The 14,632-nt window shown below is 45.0% G+C and overlaps 1 protein-coding gene across 3 annotated transcripts in view; it reads left to right on the top strand.

The window, feature by feature from the left end:
• The first annotated feature begins 2,460 nt into the window (after positions 1-2,460).
• fgfr2 (fibroblast growth factor receptor 2) overlaps positions 2,461-14,632 on the top strand; it is a 41,270-nt gene continuing 29,098 nt past the window's right edge. The window contains exons 1-4 of one of the 3 annotated variants that reach the window (XM_071205733.1): positions 2,461-3,136; positions 5,040-5,295; positions 12,297-12,554; positions 12,839-12,913. In XM_071205733.1, coding sequence (XP_071061834.1) covers positions 5,115-5,295; positions 12,297-12,554; positions 12,839-12,913 — 514 coding nt within the window. In that variant the 5' untranslated portion in view covers positions 2,461-3,136; positions 5,040-5,114. The remainder of the gene's footprint in view (positions 3,137-5,039; positions 5,296-12,296; positions 12,555-12,838; positions 12,914-14,632) is intronic. The other 2 variants (XM_034100455.2, XM_034100454.2) reach the window with 2 other exon arrangements.

The raw sequence follows: 14,632 nt of genomic DNA, 5'->3' as shown, positions 1-14,632 counted from the left end.
TAGCGGGAGTGTTTACGTGTTAGGCGTAATGACGTACAACGGCCTCGACAATTTCTGTAGTCCTATTCAGCCACTCGGTAACAATCATCGTTTTTCAGGCACGTAAACTCTTCAAAAATCACCAGTGGGGTCACTGCTGATGTATTTAATGTCGTAGAACAACACGTGATTTATCTCTTAAATTTGTGTTAACCACAGACCTTATTTCGAGCTATTTTCCAAAACCCTATGGAGAAAATGCATTGCTTTTTGACGAAGGAACCGAAAGTGCTAAAAATGCTAACTTACTTCCGGGTTTTACGACGCGTCACTGCGGTTCAGTTATTGGAGAACCTCTCCAACAAACTACCCTCCTGAAAATTTCCATCAACAATGACAGGGAATCAATTTGTTCATTAGATGTAGATTGCAAGCTATTAGCTTGTCACTTTCTGCTCCTCTCACTCTGTTTCCTTATTCCAAACACTGTGGCTGTTGGCGCAGGCGGGATTAAGGAAGAAAGAGGAGTGAAGAAAAGATGGGAGAGGAAGAGGGACAATGACAGGTTGACGGATACCACAGTGCTGGGGCATTGAGTCCATCCAGTCCTCTGTCAAGGGCCCATGAGACTCTGCTTGATGAGGTTTCTTTCAAATGTGGGATGCCAGAGCAGTGGAAAATAAATTGGGCGATTGTAAATAGGCTTATGTGGTAGGAGGAAAGTGACACGCAGAGAAGGAGAAACAGCAGGGGGCATTTTGTTCCACTCTTGAAAAATGAGTCAAACTCTCCTTCCTCACCTCTTTATTTCTGGCCAACCTGTCAGCTCCACTGTTATCCGATGGCTTCACTGGTGGAGGCAGGGATGGGAGAGGAGAGAAAAACAGACGTAGAACGTTCCATTCACAGGCAAACCTTTGCTTCAGAGGGAAAAACGTGTTAGTGCCTCTTTTCAATTTGAATAGAAGCGTTTTCCCTCCTTTGTTTAAAAAAAGAGGGCTTCAGCAGTGGAAGTGAGACACAAATAAAAAAGAAGTCTGGAGAGTAGAGTCTTCCAGCCTCCCCTGTGTCTCTTTCAGAGCACTTGAACGGCTGAACCAATGCAGGAGACAGCTTGAAGCAGTGGGGGACGAGCTGCAGGGGGGCCAGCCTTCAGTCTCTCTGCGTAGCTGTGGACAGATCTGTAAATCTGTAGAAAAGTTATGAACTTCTGTTATTCCCAAATCTGGAACATTGCTTGTATCATCAAAGAACTCCCATATTATTCTCTTTGAAACGTGCTTCCTTTTTACTTTAATGTAACCTACAGGACATATAACTAGAATTAAACTGCATCAAACGGAAACACCATTACATTAAGCACATACATACAGACTCATTTTACATACAAAAATAAAGATTGTGTTGTGCATTTCCATTTAGCCAAACACACACGGCAATATATTTGAGATAAGATCATCATTGTATTTGTGTCCCTGGATATGCGGGGATGCATTCCCGTAAGAAATACATGTTTAACACACCATGTTGTTGTAAAAAGATTTCATTATACAAAAGTAGTTATAGTGGGCTTACCAAAGTGTCATTGAGCAAGACACAACCCTGACAATTGAGTTAACTTGTCTGAGGGTGATTGCTGAATGTCCCCTCCCTCATGCAGCATCTCAGTGGTGGAAACACAATTACTTTGCCTTATAACAATTTTGAGTATTTCCATCTATTGCCACTCTATACTTCAATACATTTCAAAAGAAAGTATTGCACTGCAGTACATTTATATGAGTTACTTATTAGATGGCAGATAAAGTATTACACTTAAAAACATTGGTTATTCACAAGATGTTACATTTTATATATATTATTATATCACCTGAAAGCTGTTTGTGTGTCTGCATGGGTTGTTATCTCTATTTTAACATGCAAAAACATTGTCTCTCTTTTTTAAGGGTCTCACTTTAAAATAGCAAAACATGCATCCCTTTTTTTCAAATGAGTGCAAGAGACCTTTCCTAATTCTTGAAATGTGTATGTATTTTGTAATAATGATGTATACAACCATGCCTTTTTGTTGGGCAGTTTGCTTTATAATGTTTCATATTTAGACACTAAAAGTTCATTTAGCTGATTATTCTTTCTTTCTTTTACATTCATTTTCTTGAATTGAATATAATGTGTGGTCGTTTTACTTGAGAAAATGATTTGATCACTTCTTCCAACACTGCAGCATCTCCAAACTTTGTGCGTCTAACCACAGTGTGTGTGTGTGTGTGTGTGTGTGTGTGTGTGTGTGTGTGTGTGTGTGTGTGTGTGTGTGTGTGTGTGTGTGTGTGTGTGTGTGTGTGTGTGTATGTGTGTATCCTCCTGCAGATCCTGTCCCGGCCACATAGGGGCGTAGTTACACGGGCGGACAGCAGGAGTGCAGCGGCTCTGAGGCCGGCAGCGTTGCAGTTTAATGGGCGGAGGAAGGCAGGGCCCAAAGGCACTGCGGCCAGGAAGCAGCTCGAATTACACTGGGGGTGCTTGGGGGGGAATGACACCCACTGAAGTGAAGGAGGAGGGCAGTGTGTGGAGACGTAAGGAGGAGAAAAAACCCTAGTAAACCTGACAAAGCGCCTGAGAAACAGTGCGAGGACTGACGGCGGAAGGAGAGAAAGAGACGCAAAGACGCTCATTTCACCAGGGGAACGCACACTGATGGATTTTATGACATTTTGCATCGGACAACTACCCTGTCGTACCTTTTAAAACCTCGGTCCACCTCCGTAGTAGCTGCAAACTTTCTTTTTAGTTGACAAGTGCGCTGCTCGGGAACACTGGGCATGTTCTGCGCCCTGGAAGAAACTTGGTGACGGGGAGGAAAGTTTCTGGAGGACAGCGGTATGGTTTTCCGAGCTGTTTACGAAGGATAACGCGTGTGAACTCGGATTTCTTTGCATGGCATTGGACTACGCTGCCAGTCGGGGTTGGAATATATCCTCTGATCTGAGTAGATACCGGCTGTTTGTGGAATAGTAAGCTGAAAAAGGCAGCGCCTCGCAGATTTTGTTTGGTGCATTGTGGAGTTGGAGACATTCCTCCCTCCGGATTCAGCTCATGCTCTCTCCTCCCTTATCTGTGCATGCCAAAACAGAGATCTCCTCGATTTTATTCCTCCATGGTAAGTATTTTCTGTTTACGTGTGAAGCTTCCTCACTATCTCTTCTGTCAAGATATCGGCTGTCATGACAAATTGTAGAAATGCCTGTGGCTACTATGTTTCCCTTTGCTGCTGCACGACAACATACAACTTCACTTTTGTTGAATTTAAAGATTTTTCTCACCATTAATTCCCTTATGAGACTTTATTTAGTGTGCACACATCTACACAAAGTTTATTTGAGATACATTCACATGCAACACAAATATTACAATGTGCATTGTTTATGTATTTAAAATGAAATCAGTGACCCTTGTTTATTTTAGAAACGAGGCACTTCAGGCACCTTGCATCATCACGTTAGGGCCCATTAACAAGTGTCCTGGTTATTTATTACTTTGCTTAATTTTCTACATTGTATTTATGGTGCCAATTATCCCGTGACCGCAGTTGTTTTTCACTGCTTGGTGCCGGAGCCCTAAATCACTGAACAGCTCCAAATGAGCACCCATTGTAGAGAAAGCCAACTGATTTGAATTTCAATAGGAATTCAATCAGTGCCAAGAAATGTCATTCAAAGCCCGGTTTAAAGGAAAGCTGTGGTCATGTATGGAGCCTTCATGTGCCCAAAATGTCATGTCGTCAGCAACGTGCTTCTTTTTTTCTTTTAATGAGAAGCACATTATATCAACTTTTTAAACCTAATTAGTTTATGTGTTTCTTATCTTTCTATGTATTTATTATTTTACCACCCATTTCGCTGTGTGGCTATATTTGAAAGCTGCAGAATCATCCAGTACTTTTGTTATTGTGCTCTTCTAGAGGCTTTTAAAATATGTATGGGTAAATCTGATTTCTATTCATCTTGCTAAAGTTCCCAGACAGCTCGATTGTTGCACTGATTGATTTACAATTCATTAATAATGCATAGGTACGCCTAAGCTGTAACTATGCAGAATTCATTACAAAATCAAACCGCTGCATACCTCTAATAATGTTAAATGGTTGGATACATTCATGGATTCACCCTGACATGATGTGCGCAGGAGTCCGTGTCGCGCGTGTGCTCCCTGCGGTGTGAATGAAAGACAAATCAGGTTTTCAGATCGTCTCAAAAAGTCAAACTACATGTGTCCTTGTGGTCAAAACCGATCGATACGTCCAGCTGGAGCAGAAGGAGCGCAGGGAAGCGTGACTTCTCCAAACCTCCAGAGACACTTCAGCACGGTGGAACCGCAGATGTCTGGCTAAACAGATTGCTGTGTGTGTCTGTGTACAATACTGCAATATTGCATTTCAATTAAAGCTATACTGGTTTCATAATCAAGTCAAGCAAATGCAATAAGAGCCTCTTGCGAATACAATTAACACGCGGGCAGCGGCGCGGGCAACAGGTTTGGTGCATCTGTTGCAGCTAAATGAACCATTGGCTATGCTGTCCATTTTGTGCCAGGATATTTTCAAATCATATTTCCTTGCCTCATCCGTTAAGAACATAATGTATTATTCATTTGGAGGGAAGAAAAAATAAGCAGTTTGGTTAAATAAGGAGAAAAAACTTCAGATTTGTGGTAAATCACATATTGATACAGTTAAAAAAAGTCTGATCCTTGATTTATATTGCAAAGTATTGTGAGTCAGTGAGACTTTGCTTCTCTAAAACACATTTAAATGCATATAATTATACATGTGAAGCGGAGATATATGCAGGTAGGTCATGTGTTGACTGCTGGTGCCTCATTAGTCTGGTATGTCTGACTGTAGCATGGCTTGTTCGACAGCATTTTGAAGCACTCTATGTTGCTTTCTGTGGCTTCATTTTTCTGTGTCACTTTGTCAACAATAGTTGGAAAAATAGTGCTAAACAAGATCTTAGAAACCCTTGCAATGTTATGTTTAACACATGTTCTGTTTCCCCTCTCAGCCCAGGTGATTGGGTGAATTCCGCTGAGTGACAGGCCGACCCGGCAGCAGTTGATGGTTGGGCGGACTCCCTCAGATGGGATCAGTGTCCAGGGGGAGGTGGAGAAGGGGAGTATGGGGAGCGCTTGCCCCCACTAACGGGATGGCCTCGTGGGCCTGGCTGCTGGCCGCTGTCCTGCTGTCCCTGCTGACCGTCAGCGTGGCCCGGCCGCCCCTAACCGCCACCAAGGAAGAAGAGGCCACTCTGGAACCTGAAGGTAGGCAGCGGGGGGAGGGGGGGGGGAACAAAACAGAAAAGGAGAGTGTGGGAGGTGGAGCAGGGAGGAGGGGGGAAACATTTGTTTGGGTTGTTTTTAGAGAGCATGGTGTAAGTCTGTCAAGTTTGTTTTCCCCCTTGAAACCTGACTTCAGAGTTTTGAGATATCCTGAGAAATTCCTTCCCTTATCTGATTTAAACATCGATGCTAAAAAATCCACAATTAGCGTCAAGCTAAATGAGTGGTATTTGGATTTCTACAGTTTCATCCATTTAAAGTAACAAAACAACATGTTTCCACTGTCACTTAAACATTTACAGTTAGTATGGGACATTTCTGGAATTTTCTTGGGCCATTCTTCCCCCTTCAAACTTCACAAAAAGTCACAAGTACAAAGAGAAAAGTATTTCTGTAAGATTTCGCGGGACATTACAAATAAATAAACCAAAGGAAAAAACAACTAACCCCAGCATGGCAAGCCTGTTGTTTTCCTCAGCGTGCGGTGTGTCATTCACACATTTTTGTTTGATTTCTGTGGCTGATGTCTATGCTAGTTCAGGGTGTGCATGAGTGTTAAAGGCAGGTTTGTGACCATGCGTGGGAGGACAAGGGAGAGCTGTGAAGGAGGGTGGGGAGTGTTTATGCTGGCATTTCTCTCATGCCCTGCTGGCCTGGAACGAAGCAAAAAGAGCAAGGGAAAGGGAGACATTAGTAGAGGTCTCTGGTATGTTTCTCTGAGTTTGTGTAATATTTGGAAGTCTTTTATGGTATAACCTTTTGAAACCCCGTTTTGTGAGAGCGTTTTCTTTCTCTTTTGAACCTTCTCTATTTTTCTTGTCCAGTCTGGTCAGAGACTAGCTAATTAGAGTTGTTGTGATGGATGGTAACTTACATTCCAAAGCCTTTTGTTCCCGGGCTTTAATCAGCATGCTAATTGTAAGTTGGGCCAACAACAGAGCATCACTTTTCTTAAGCTACACCCCCCCTATCTCTCACACACACACACACACACACACACACACACACACACACACACACACACACACACACACACACACACACACACACACACACACACACACACACACACACACACACACACACACACACACACACACACACACACACACACACACACACACACACACACACACACACACACACACACACACACACACACACACACACACCACACACACACACACACACACACACACACACACACACACTGTGCCTCGTCTTACCCTTTGCCCTAGAGGTCAGGTACTGTCCTACTTACCTTGATGATAGGCCGCAGAGGCTCCGGCTGGTGTTTTGTTGTGCTGTCGCAGACTGTTTGGCTCCGAGCCGGCTCATTCAGAGCCCCACATGGCCTGGACGTTACGCTGCATGGCCACAGAGAGGACGGAGAAAGTTAGAGAGTTATACAATCCTCCAGGAAAGGTCTAAGAGGATTTGTGCATATTTGACTTCTCCTTTAGATGGAGAGATTGGGTTGCGGTGAAGTCATGTGACTGGAGATTAAGTGGCTAGACCTGGGGGTCACATGACGAGGGATCAACGGGGCACAGAGAACCTGGCCGGCTTATCTGATCCTGAGTTAGTTTCCCGGCTGCACATGGCAAACATAGATGCATTTTATGATTGAATCAATGCGTCACCGGTTTTCCTGTGGTCTCCTTCCTGGTGCTGGTGTCACCTGTAGGGAGACAGATGGGCTGTCCCGCCTCTTCCCTTTTTGCCCCGCAGCGTGGGTCCAACCGCTGCATGTGTGTGGGAGCAGCAATTGCTTCAGATTCATCAGATCGCATATCAATGCTGTCTCTTCAGAGCCCACGCCTGCTCCCCTGGTGGCCCTGCATGTTTGTTGACCTGTGGCTGCTTAAGAGTAGAAGTCAAGCGAGCGCTGGTTAAGATCTCCACAACAGACCTATTGTTGTCCCTCCAGTGTGTTTACCTTGTCCAGGCTCTCTGTGTGATTAAAATACTCTGACTGAGCTGAATAACAATGGTACCAAACACAGCAGGTGTGTGTCTTTTCCGTTGGTATTCTCTGCCCTCCGGTCTGTTCTGGCCTCTCTTTGCATATAAAGCGGAATAAATGTGGCACATTGGAATAAAAATGTGTGTGAGTGCGGAAGACAAAAGTCTGGCTTTACTTTCGTGCTCTCCCTGCCAAACTCTGTTCTGCAGCAAACACTTCAAAAGATAGTGCTTTAATAAATAAAGGCCACATTATGTTTCAAGGATGAGTCTCTAAAGCTCAAACAGAAGCATCAAAAGGGTGGATGTTAGTCAGTAAAGTGTTCTTAATGTTTTGTTGGCACAGTAGGAACATCTCTTCTCTATTTATTTGCTGCATGATTTATACTCTTAAGCAAGTTTGCAGTCAGCTGCGTTTAACACTACATCAACTGCCTTTATTGCATTAAAAGCCATCATAATTATAGACTGTTATTAGTTGTATGGGAAGGTGGGAATGTGAGGCTTATTATCTGTAACACTGTGCTATCTACACAGTAGTAGTGCGGTAGTCAAATAATAAAAGAGTCAGCTGGCCGGTTAATGACACAGTGTGTGTGTGTGTGTGTGTCCGTGTGTGTGACTGTGGCAATGGCAATGGTAGTGAACTCTAAACAAACGCAGTGTGTCGGCCGCTGGTGTGACCAGGAGGGGGTAGGGGGAGTTGGGCTGAATATACGGCCTTCCCACAATGACTTTTATTAGCCTGCCGTTGGCCGCTGTTAATCTTGAAGGTTTGAGTGTGTTGGTGGTTGTGTGTGTGTTCTGTTATTTGCCTTGGCAGAAAGTACCCTGTCACTCAACCGCTCCATCTCACACCTGTTTGATAAGAGGCTGGGAAGAGCTGCGATCTGTGCCAGCCTGTGTCTCCGGTCCCAGTGGAGGACGAGTGTGGAGAGGGTGCGGGACTATGGAGGACAACACTAAACATCGATAAAGACACAAAATGTCCTTCAAGGGGCCCTTGTTGTGCCTTCTATGGTTCTTTACCCTGTCTTGTAGTGTATTATATATGTTTGTGTGCATGTTAATGGTCTGCAAAGGCTCAATCACAAAGCTCCTCCTATTGACAAAGTACACATTTGAAACCAGAAATTGGAGCATAATAAGGCCCCTTTAAAAAGTAGGGATTTTAACCTGATAATCGTGCACCTACTGAACTGTTTTTGGAGTACTTGTAGTGCTTAAGATGATCACTTCTGGATTTTTTTTTGTGCAAGGCACTACACCTCCTGCCTGCTCACTCTTCTGGAAAAAAGTGCTACTTATAATGTAAATGTGTAAAGCTAAAACTCTTGTTAAACTTCTCCAATATGAGGATGTGCTGTTTTATATCATTGGACTGTTGCATTGAACCAAATGAGACATGTTCAGATGGTACCTTAAGTCTTGATAGGAAAAGATAATCGGAACATTTGTCCATAAAAACACAGAAAACATGTTAATCTCTAGAAGTCAGAGCAGAGAGAAGCTCTACTCTGAGGGTCAGTCGAGGTTTGACCTAAGAAGATCTTTTCGAGATAAGGGGGTGGCCCGTGGGTTAAAGGGGTCGGGTGGGGTTCAGGGAATGCCTTGATGAGGGGTGAAAGGCTGGGCTTAGCAGAGGGGCTGTTGCCATGGACGCCAGCAGGAGCCAGTTCATGGAGCTGCTCCTTTGTCATAATAAAAAAAGCTAAGGAGGGATTTGAATGTGAAAAGACACTGACATCAGAAAAGAGGGGAGAGACAAAAAGAGGGCAGAAAAGTCCTGGGATTTGACTACGTGAGGAGGATACAGAGGAAAAGAGGAGGGATAAGAAGGGCAGCAGAGATAATGTGATTTGGCAGTGTGTGTGTGTGTGTGTGTGTGTGTGTGTGTGTGTGTGTGTGTGTGTGTGTGTGTGTGTGTGTGTGTGTGTGTGTGTGTGTGTGTGTGTGTGTGTGTGTGTGTGTGTGTGTGTGTGTGTGTGTGTGTGTGTGTGTGTGTGTGTGTGTGTGTGTGTGTGTGTGTGTGTGTGTGTGTGTGTGTGTGTGTGTGTGTGTGTGTGTGTGTGTGTGACTCTGATACGGGAGTCATTACATTAAGCCCACCTATCCCATTGAGCAGAACACGACAGGGAGGAGATGGGAGAATAGATCTGCGGGCCAATGTTCTTTTCCTTCAAAGTAAATGTATAAGATCATATTCTTCACTTGTAAACATTGCCCTCCAAACAGTCTCGCTTAGCTCTGATGGAAGGACAGCGAGATGAGGGTGGGAATTGCTGCATTTTGCTGCAAAGACTAATTATGGTCAGCCAAAATGGTGGGAACGAAAAGAGTGGACAGCCTGATTCTATCACACCTGACTTGTATTAGCTGTCGTGCTGAAAAGAAAGAGAGATGAAATGGAGGTGTGCTTCAGGAGAAGAGAGGCAAGATGATAGCGCTGATGGAGGGAGGGGAGAGGAAAAAGCTGTTAGATAGAAATCGAGCAAAAGCGTGATCGTGTGAGTGTGTGTGTGGGAGATAGAGTCTCCAGCCCCCCCCCCCCCCCCCCCCCCCCTCCTGAGGCGGATGAAACTTCTGCAGAGATGACAAATCTGCAGTGAAGTGTTTCAACTCTTCAACTCAGCATGCGTCCCTGGACCCTTGTAAACTTTCTTCAAGAGCAGGGAAGGTGTGTGTGTGATACATGCATGTATTAGTGCTATTTCCCCAGAGCGTGTGCAAAGGATTCTCAAGCATCACTCGCTGTGCCTTACAGGTTCCCATGAACAATCGGGCATGCTGAAGGTGTCAACAGGTTGGGGAAGGGTCAGGGTTAGGTCAGCAGGGTCAGCGGGGGGTAGAAGAGGGTGGGAAGGGGCGACAGAGAGGGCAAAGCTGAAAGGAAGGTGAAGGAGGGAAGCAGCAACAACAACAAGAGGAGGAGGAGGAGGAGGGGGACAGATGGACACAGCAGTGATAAGAAAATGATGAAATGACACGTGCATGCTTTCTTAAATCAGACGCACCATTTGGAGAGATTCCTTCCAGTGTGCTTGTTTCACCTCCTTGTGTCTGTATCATCTTCTATGGAGCAGCCACCCTTTCTCTTCGATGTGCTGACAGACAGACAGTGCAGCCCCTTCATGTGTGTGTTTCTGTGTGTTCCTGGTTGCTACCACGGCCCCTTTGTTTCCCGGTAGTTACGACATTTCTACATTTCTGAGATCCTAAATTAAACCGCATAAGGGAAGCCAGTAATAACGTTAAAGTAAAAGGCAGTGGCCCCCGGTGTGGAAAACCACGTCGTAAAAAAAAAGGTAACAGGAGACAGCTCCCCATCAATCAGCGCAGGAGCTCCACCTTTTATCAGACCACACACTCAGTCCTGGGTGGGGAGGGAGGGGTATTTCCGGATCGAAGGAAAGAGGAAGAGAGAAAGAAAAAAAGACAATACAGGAACTGTACCTGTGTATGTCTACTTGCCCAGGGGGGACGTTTAGAGGCTCGCGCACATGCCTCGACCGCTGGCGGAATGACTTTCCCTTCCTGTCGAGGCTGGAGTGTGTGTATACTTTACATTTAACACACACATAGGGCAGGGTAGGTGTGGAATGTTGTTGAAAAGTTGCATTGAGGTACAGGAAAGGCTGCGAGTGCCACCGCCTCTATAATTACACGTATCAGCCTTCAGTCAAACACTTCATATGCCTTCATCACTGGATTTTCCATTGTTGCTACTTTCCCCTAGCTTGAAATCTTTTTAATCCCTCTTTTTCTCTTTCAGAAGAAAAAACACAAACACGTAGTTCTTGGCATTTTTATACTGCAGTAAAAAGAGCATGGAATTTCTTTATTTTCCACTGTGGATGGTTGCAAAGGCTTTGGGAAGACCGAATGTTCACATTTATGCATTAAAGTGTGTGTGTCTTAAAGTCTGCAACAGACTCAAGGTAACTGGTATCGGCTTCGGTATACATTTCCCCCTTTTGCTTAACATTCAGTCACAGTCGAGATTTAAAATCCGTCCTGATGTAGAAGTGCAGGCTCAGCTACAGACATTCAGGATTCCCTTTGATATATTGGACATTCACCTCGGCCTCTCCGTGAAGTTGTACAAGTCTGAGGACACGGTGTACACACATGCTCACAGGCGGACTTGGATTTTGTCCCAGAAGTGAAGGTTTTATGCACGTTGGAGTCGACAGGAGTTTCTTGCTCGCTGCCTTGGCGGATCCAGTGGTTGTAGATCCTCCATGGCCATGTTACGGAAGAGAAGGGAGAGATGGAGATAGAAAACAGAGAGTCAGACTCCAGCCAGGTCAAGGTTTTGTAGGTTATGCGCAGAGTCAAAACCAAACGTATCGGCAAATTAGAGAGTGCCTCTCCTCCTTCCCCTTTTCTCCCTTCCCCTGCCTTACACTCGCTTCCGCCCCAGAGCTTTCTGGCTGCGTTCTCTTCCGACAGGCAGACATGGTGGAGTTTTATTACTTTTTTTTTTAGGCTGCATATATTTGCACTGCTTCTCGTCACACAGAGACACCGGCTGCTTGGCATCTCGGCTAAAAGGAATGGGTGGTGTCGGTGGTGGGTAGGGGGGGCTGTCTGTCAACACAGTAATGTCCAATTCTCACCTGCTCGCAAAGCATCGATTGTTTTTCCTTCGCTCTACACACGCTACTTCAGCCGTAACTGCATGCTCTGAATCTATATACGCCAATCACACTGACTGCACACCTGATAACAGAACAGTGGTATTTTCTAATGGGTCCATTCCAAATGACTGACTGGGAGATTGTGGTAAAGACATGTTGGTGTTACGGTTTAAACAAAGAAAATGGGCCTCCTCTTTCTGTATTGCTCCTCCTGCATAAGTTGATTGAAGTGCATCCATTGGGGTTTATGTGGTGTTTTTGTTTCTTACACTATGGCTTGTTTCTTTCCTTTCCCACCTCTCTTTCCTCCTTTTTGTGCACCCTCTTCCTCCTCCAATCTATCCATCCTCCTCCTCCCCCCCTCCATTCGCTCTGCAGAGGCCTCGAACAAATACCAAATTTCTAAGCCCACGGTGTGCTCAGTGCACCCGGGGGACTTGCTGAAGCTGAGCTGCCCTCTGCCGCAGACGGGGACCATCACCTGGACCAAAGATGGCAGCTCTCTGGGCATCAACAATCGCACGGTGATAGAGCAGGAGGTGCTGCAGATCCGTGACGCCACGGCCAAGGACTCGGGCCTGTACACCTGCACCAGCGTGGGCAAAGACACGGTCTGCTTCATAGTAAATGTCACAGGTGAGTCAGGGAGAAGCCAGGTCAGGATGGGTCAGGGACTTTGGAGTCGGACTGAGCTTGGATGAGTCCAGGAAGTGGCCATGGAGCAGGGAGCGTGCATTTTGGTCTCGTGTGTATGTGCAAATACAGCAGCATACAAACTGATTGGCCAAACAAGATCCCCACTTTAGCAGTGTCTTGTCCACGTGCCAATTTGCGACTGCATGAACATTTGTGCATGCGATACTATACGTGTGTACATGCGGGTTGCGAAGGCTGGCAGTAACCGTGGTTACTCTGTGCAGATGCCATCTCGTCGGGGGATGATGAGGACGATACAGAACGATCGGAGGACACTGGGGCGGACGGAGAGCAGTTAAGTAAGTATGGGAGAAATGCAAAAGAGGGATGAAAGAGTAAACGATGCGCTACCTTTCCCCACTAACTCGCATAGAGGAGGCGCACATGAGCAAGGCACACAAAGCGACAGTAGAAGCCAGTGCACTAATCTGGTCGTGTTTACTCTCTGTATGTGAAATGTTGTTTATACCTTAACTGAGCTCTCTTTAAGGACCTTCTCTAAGTAAAAATAGAAAATGTATGACCTAATTCTAGTGGAAATAACCACAGCTTACTTCATACAGTAGTATTTGAGAAATTAGGGGCATACTTTAGGACACATTAAAGCAGATAAGGTGCAGTTACACAGTGTACACTTTCCTGTGCGTACTTTATATGGTCAGCATGGTGTTTTCATGTATGATGATTCAGAATGCTACATTAAAGTACTGTTTGGATAAGACTTCAGTTAAACCAGCTGAAACGTATGATACATTGGCTACTATTTGGAAACCTGTATTTTTCATGAAAAAATAGCAGACGTTTCTGTTTTCTGCCTCTCAAATATGAAAACTTCCTGCTTTACTGTGTTTCATATCATATTAAAGTAACTATCTTTGGGCTTTGGACCAACACAACTATACATTTTATGATGCCTCCTAGGAACTTTAAACGGGAAATAACCCTTTTCACTATTTAGTTTTATTGATCACATGATTGCATAATCCATAGAGTGGTGCAGTGACGCGTCCTAAAACCCAGAAGTAAGCTGCGCATGAGATCGATATATTTATGATTACAAAATTATAAAAGTAGGGTAGACATGTGGATATTATCCGGCTGAACAAAACGTGCATTTATCTAACCGGTTCGTTTTCCACAGACCTTATTTCCAGCTATTTTCCAAAATCCTATGGAGAAATCCCACTGCTTTGTTGTCGAGGGAACCCATGCGCAGCTTACTTCCGGGTTTCAGGATGCGTCACTGCACCCCTCTATAAATCTATACAATTATTAGCAGATAAAAAAAATATCGTTAGTTCCCGCCTAACTTCTGGAATGCTGATTGGGATAGTCAAACACTAACAAAGACTTAATCCCTTAGTGAAATAATCTATTCAACTCTGACAGTCTTTATTAGCACAGTTCAGATTCTGATTAAGGCAGAGGAGGAAGTGGATGGTGTCTATTCTTCTGCAGACAGCTGTTAGCAAAGCCGAAACTCCTGTCAGCTCTGCCTCGCACCCATATCTTTGCTATTCTATATCTCAGCATTCCTGTCTATGCTTAAACTCTGAGATTTCCAGAGTCCGCGTTGGATGGTGTGTGTGTCTCTCCAGGGAATACTGACATTCCTGACATTCCTCAGCTAGTGTCCCACAGGTAGTTTGGCCTCATGGAGCCAGTCAGTCAGCTGGGCTCATCCATTATGAAAGACAACCCATCTGGACTCAGTTACCCACCTGATGTGTGTGTGTGTGTGTGTGTGTGTGTGTGTGTGTGTGTGTGTGTGTGTGTGTGTGTGTGTGTGTGTGTGTGTGTGTGTGTGTGTGTGTGTGTGTGTGTGTGTGTGTGTGTGTGTGTGTGTGTGTGTGGTGTGTGTGTGTGTGTGTGTGTGTGTGTGTGTGTGTGTGTGTGTGTGTGTGTGTGTGTGTGTGTGTGTGTGTGTGTGTGTGTGTGTGTGTGTGTGTTGTGGTGTGTGTGTGTGTGTGTGTGTGTGTGTGTGTGTGTGTGTGTGTGTGTGTGTGTGTGTGTGTGTG

This window comes from Pseudochaenichthys georgianus, chromosome 15 (genome assembly GCF_902827115.2).
Source record: "Pseudochaenichthys georgianus chromosome 15, fPseGeo1.2, whole genome shotgun sequence".
NCBI classification, from domain to species: domain Eukaryota; kingdom Metazoa; phylum Chordata; class Actinopteri; order Perciformes; family Channichthyidae; genus Pseudochaenichthys; species Pseudochaenichthys georgianus.
Note: the sequence above shows the minus strand (reverse complement) of the source record. Positions and strands in the feature narration are given on the sequence as shown.